This window comes from Austrofundulus limnaeus, unplaced genomic scaffold (assembly GCF_001266775.1).
Source record: "Austrofundulus limnaeus strain Quisiro unplaced genomic scaffold, Austrofundulus_limnaeus-1.0 Scaffold181, whole genome shotgun sequence".
NCBI lineage: Eukaryota > Metazoa > Chordata > Actinopteri > Cyprinodontiformes > Rivulidae > Austrofundulus > Austrofundulus limnaeus.
In genome coordinates this window covers 832,238-837,920 of record NW_013952583.1, presented here as the reverse complement: position 1 = coordinate 837,920, position 5,683 = coordinate 832,238, and the positions used below count along the sequence as shown (strand labels likewise).

The following is a 5,683-nucleotide window of genomic DNA, read 5'->3' as shown; positions in this document are numbered from 1 at the left end:
ACTTTTACTTTTAATACTTAATTACAAAAATATCAGACACTTTAAGACTTTTACTCAAGTAATATTCCCAAAAGGAGACTTTAACTTTTACCAAAGTAATCTTTTGGTAAGATACTTGTACTTTTACTCAAGTATCACTTTGTGGTACTTTATACAACTCTGGTCTTAATAACCCCCCAAAACACAGCGAAGTTAAGAACGTTTATAGTAAACCAACCTGTTTGTAAATCCATTAAGATTTCGTACAAAGCTAACTCTGGTGAATCAATGGCTAAGCCTTTGCGCTTTTATTTTGAAAGTTAATCGGTTGTCTTTCCGGTTAAATGTAGCTCGTGTTTGTTTTTGGATTTCTTTTATTTTATTTTATTTTTTAAACGGGCGGCGATGAGAAGCTGCCAAATCTGGAAACCAATCGTGTTTTTACGCTCGTGGCCATGCAGGTAAAGCGCTCCGCCATGCCATCTTAAATAAAAGTGCAGAAAGAAGTCATTATTTGGCTCTACTTTTCGCCGCTGAGCGGAGAGGCTGCTCCCGAAACCGAAGCGGCTGTTCGGGCACARAAGTCGCCACAATGAGCTCCGAGCACCAGAGCGGCAGCGAGGACGCCGACGAGTCCCAGGACAGGCCCGACAACACCGGCACCGTCTCCGATAAGGATGAAGACCCTGATATCGACGAGTCGGACGAGGAAGATGACAATGCGAGGAGGGTTTCTTCACTACCACCGGGAAGCAGCGAGGACCAGCCGGAGCACAGTGCAGGGTCTCCCGCCGCGGAAAAACTAGAACCCCGCTGCTCAGCGGCCGATAAGCCGCAGAGTGGGAGCGGTGGAAGCCGGGGGGATAGTCTGTTCTCCTGGCTGCGGAGCAGGACTACAAGACGAGGGCTGTTTGTGGACCCAGCTCGGGATAACTTTAGGACAATGACCAGTTTGTACAGCTCAATGAACCCAGCTGTAGAGTCTGTCAATCTGAGCACCCAGACCCATGGAGCCGTGTTCAACCTGGAGTACTCCCCGGACGGGTAAGACCAGAGCAGTTTGTAGTCTGGATCTCTYAGGCCTTGACCTTACTGACTGTATATCTCTACACATTCTGCTGCTTCTTGTGCTGCAACAAGACGTCAATGTTTGGAACCTCATTTGTAAAAGCCCCTTAAATAAATGCATGAATTTAAAGCTCCTTGAAGACACACACAACTGTTACAGATGCTAAACAGCCAGGGTTCAGTGTTCTTGGACTAGACAGTAGATGTAAGAAGTAAATCCTGCAGCTGAACCGGGTCAAGCTGTCTAGTCTGGGTCACATTTGTTTGTGTGATCCTTTGGTGGTGGCTCATCCTTACTGTAGCCTTAATTTGCTCTCCATACAGTGTGTCATGGGGACTAAATAAGAAAACCCTCTYTGTGTTGCCATAGCTGTAAATGTCGGTGCTTAAAAGTTGAATGGACTGTAGAATAACAAAACACTCATTGGTTACCTGAAAAGGAGCTTAATGGTTTTTATTTACATGTACATGATAGTCTTTATTCACTCAGTTTCAAATATTTTAACGTCTGCTCTGATATTATTCAAGAATATTTACAAAGCTCCTAAACTTGTATTTTATTAACAATAAAAGTGGGAAGTTTTTGGAAGGAAATGGATTTTTCTACTGMAAAGTCATGCTGTGGTAATGAATACAGTATACGGTTTAGCATTGCCTTGCTGAAATAAGCAAGGCCTTCCCTTAAAGATAATATCCTGCTTTTAATCCTTATTTTTCACATTTAAATCATTCAGTCGGGGTCTATATAAAGTGGAACTGCAATGCTTGTGAATTCCTCCTTATTGTAACTCCACAAGCCCCTCGTTCACCCTTTTTCTGAGGTGTGTCTCGGATCAACTCATTTTGAGGCTGTCTCTTTGAATCTAAAGATGCGATTTACACCCCGCACCCCCTCCAACTTCCAGACTGATTCATTCTAGTTTGATAAAGTATTTTTATGGACTATATAGCAGTGCAGGAGTGTTTTATTTACAAATTAATCAAAAGATGTCAACAAGGGAAGACTTGTCCATCCAGCCTCACATGTTGGAGCCAGAGTCTGACCCAGAGCCAGAGGAGAATGAAGACCACCAAACTAGCTGGTAACTTCAGACCTAACTGGCAGTTCTGTCGCAATTACTGTAACATAATAGTTCAAAAAATGGCATAGAAAATRGAGAAAACTATGACCCAAACATGATATATAGGTATCTACGCAGCACCAGGAGAAAGTAATTAAAATTTTTTGCACTCCTAGTAGGGCTGCCACGATTAATCGACAACTAATCGATTATTAAAATAATCGATGAGTAATTTAATAATCGATTAATCGTTTTCTGTTCTTCTTTTTTTGTTCTTTACTTTGTTTTTCTCTCCAAACTGCTTTGACACCTTCCACTGCCACATCTGCCTTTCTGTCCTTGATACACATGCACAGTAGTGGTAACTGGGGTAGGCCGTGGACGTTACAAGACATTATACAGACAGGCTCTGGTATCATGGCTACCTGACAACGGAGCTCAAAAGTGTGGGATCATTTTAAGAAAATGAAAGAGAAACCTGTGCAATATCTGCAGAGCAGAACTTACCTTCCACAGCAATTATTTTTAGTTAGCATATAGCTAAAATCTAACCATGGTTATATAATAGCAGCTGCAGTCTGGCGTGATAAGCTCTATGTTTTATATTCAGTTAACGTATGATCAGATTAGTCGACTAATCGAAAAAATAATCTGTGATTAATCGATCATAAAAATAATCATTTGTGGCAGCCCTAACTCCTAGTGACTCCAAGTACACAATGGTAAAAAAGTGGTTTTTGCATGGTATGTTCCTTTTTAAAAGAGTGCTGTGTTGTTTTGAATGAATAGATGTTTTTATTTACATTTTTCATTGTGTCTTTGCTTTTTCTGAGTTATGATTGTATCGCAGCCAGGAAACCTTCTTCCTCTGCGTGCATCTTGTGATCGATTTTTGATCTGTGCATCTGCTCTCCAATCAGGTCTGTGCTAACTGTGGCCTGTGAGCAGACCGAGGTCCTCCTGTTTGATCCCGTTTCGTCCAGGCACATCAGAACTCTAACCGAGGCCCATGAAGACTGCGTCAACAATATAAGGTGCATGTCTGTCACATCTGCATCTAGATTCACATGGAACACTTATAAACTGATTAAACGATTTAAAGCAAAGAAATATAATGGTTCAAGATGAAAACATGAGGTTAATCCTCTAAGTGAAAATTACTAGAGATTTTCTACTAGAATATAATGTCTGTATCAGTGTTCCTAAGTCCTGGTTCTTGAGGGCCGCTATTCTGCATGTTTTAGTTGTTTCTCTGCTCTTCAGCAAGTCTACAAATTAGGGCTGGGTGGTATATCGTTTTGTGCAGAATACCAGTTTTTATTTTTGTTATGATACGAATTTTTTGAATACCGGACATTCAGGTTTAAATAGCGGAACGTTTCATCGCGGCCGCCAGTGAACTGTTGTTTCCCGGGGGATATTTTTCCTTGCTGCACTGCTATGTGCGTTAGCATGCTAATGTTTGGAGCAGCTAGTTGCAGCCGCAGGTGGCGATTCCGCTGCTTATATTGACTGACGTTTAAAAAAAACATCTCATTTTCGCCGTCGCTGAATGTAGTGAACACCTCTTCAGTGACGTGCACAGTTAGATTTAACACATTTAGTTAATATGGAGACGTTATGCTGATGGAGACTTAACGTGGTGAAAAGCCTGCAGGAAGTAGTTCATAGTGGAGTTGGAAATGACTGGTGTGTAAGGTGATTCGTGCTGATAAGCTTTAATAAATAACATAAAACAATAAACCCGATCATAATCTTTTCTTAACCCTCCTCCTTCACGACTGGACCAAAATGCATGACTACTGTCTCCAACCACCAGTCAGAGAAGAACAGACACAGAGGAGGGAAACAGAGACACAGACAGAGGTACAGTAAAAGAAAAAAGTCATTAAGCAGGGTTTGTACATTTTATTATCAGCTGAGCTGTGATGAAAAGAAAAATACCGTCAAAAACCGTGAAACCAGTGAAAATGTTGAAAAAACTGTGATAAAATTTTGATCATATCGCCCAGCTCTACTACAAATCCTGCAGAAGCTTGTTAATCCCTCATTTATTCAAATCAGGTGTATCAAAGCAGGGAAACCTCTAAAAGGATAGTGGCCCTCGAGGACCAGGGTTGAGGAACCAGATCAATAATAAAACTCACCAAAGCAGCTAAGCGAGATTGTGGCTGCCCTGTCTCTAGGTTTTTAGACAATCGCTTGTTTGCCACCTGCTCCGATGACACCACAATCGCATTATGGGACCTGCGTAAGCTGAACTCAAAGGTGTGCTCGTTGCACGGCCACGCCAGCTGGGTGAAGAACATCGAGTACGACACCAACACTCGGCTCCTGGTTACATCTGGCTTTGACGGCAACGTCATCACGTGGGACACTAACAGGTTGGCTGTCTTTACAGGGTTTAGATTTATCTTTTTTAAAAGGGCAGCGTACTCTAGAATAAAAATATACATTTTGTTGTCTATAAAATCCTTTATGCCTCTGAAAGGTCAGAGAATTATAGATTGCCTTTCCTTCATCCCTCCCATCAAGTAATGAAAATAATTGTACTTTATAAGCTAAAATACATACAGAAAAGATTTTGTTTACCATTTTTAATCCACACTACATGTTTTCAATTAACACCTATGATTTTAAACAAACCTTCCTTACCAAAGTTTCATCAAAACAAGTTCTAAACGTTGGCATAGCTACTGGTAAAATGTCCTAATTCTCTGCTGCAGATTTACGGAGGATGGCTGCCCGCACAAGAAGTTCTTCCACACTCGCTACCTGATGAGGATGCGCTTGACGCCCGACTGTTCCAAGATGCTCATCTCCACTTCCTCGGGGTATCTGCTCATCCTGCATGACCTGGACCTCACACAGTCCCTTGAAGTGGGCAGCTACCGTATGCTGCGAGCGCGACGGACGCCCCTCAGCTCAGGTTAGAACACAGCTGATCCTGCCACAATAAAACAGAAAGTGGAATGTTTTCCTCTTTTTTATGCTGTTTTTGGTAAAGTTGACAATAAACGCACTGATGGCTTTTTCTTTTTCTGCGTTTTTGCAAAAAAATTACCCCTTAATGACAACAAATTAAAATGTTTTGATAAGAGTTTCAAACTACATTATGCATAATCTCGTGGGGATCTTGTGTTGTGGATTACTTTCAGCCACTAGCATGTTGAATTTAAGCTCAATATTTGTAAAAATGGACTGAATTGTATCCATTTATGTGTTGGTTAAAGTCAATTAGCTGTGGTGGTCCTTTTGAATTGGACTGCCTTCAGAAGCCAATTAGTTGTAGATTTGCAATCTGATGAGTCTGCTTTGAAAGTCTCATTAAATCCAATGTGGCGATTCATGAAGTATTTTGCTAACAGACTGACAGAAWTTGGCAAAAAATTAATCAGATGTGGGTGGTAATTACTGCGCATTTTAATATTAGATAAACTGAATCTAGTACCACAAAATAGACGAAACACAATATCTTTGAATAATGTCAGTAGATTTTTGTACTTAAAGGCACAGTGTGTAGGATTTGTTGTATTCAGCAACATCTAGTGGTTGAGTGGTTGAATCATCATCCC

General features: G+C 41.0%; 1 protein-coding gene across 1 annotated transcript in view; it reads left to right on the top strand.

Moving 5' to 3' along the window:
* Positions 1 to 354: 354 nt before the first annotated feature.
* Positions 355 to 5,683, top strand: part of wdr32 (WD repeat domain 32) — a gene marked incomplete at its 5' end in the record, with an annotated part of 7,891 nt that continues 2,562 nt past the window's right edge. The window contains 4 exon segments of the mRNA XM_014018038.1: positions 355 to 1,023; positions 3,029 to 3,142; positions 4,295 to 4,492; positions 4,835 to 5,037. Of these exon segments, the coding sequence (XP_013873492.1) occupies positions 572 to 1,023; positions 3,029 to 3,142; positions 4,295 to 4,492; positions 4,835 to 5,037 (967 nt within the window).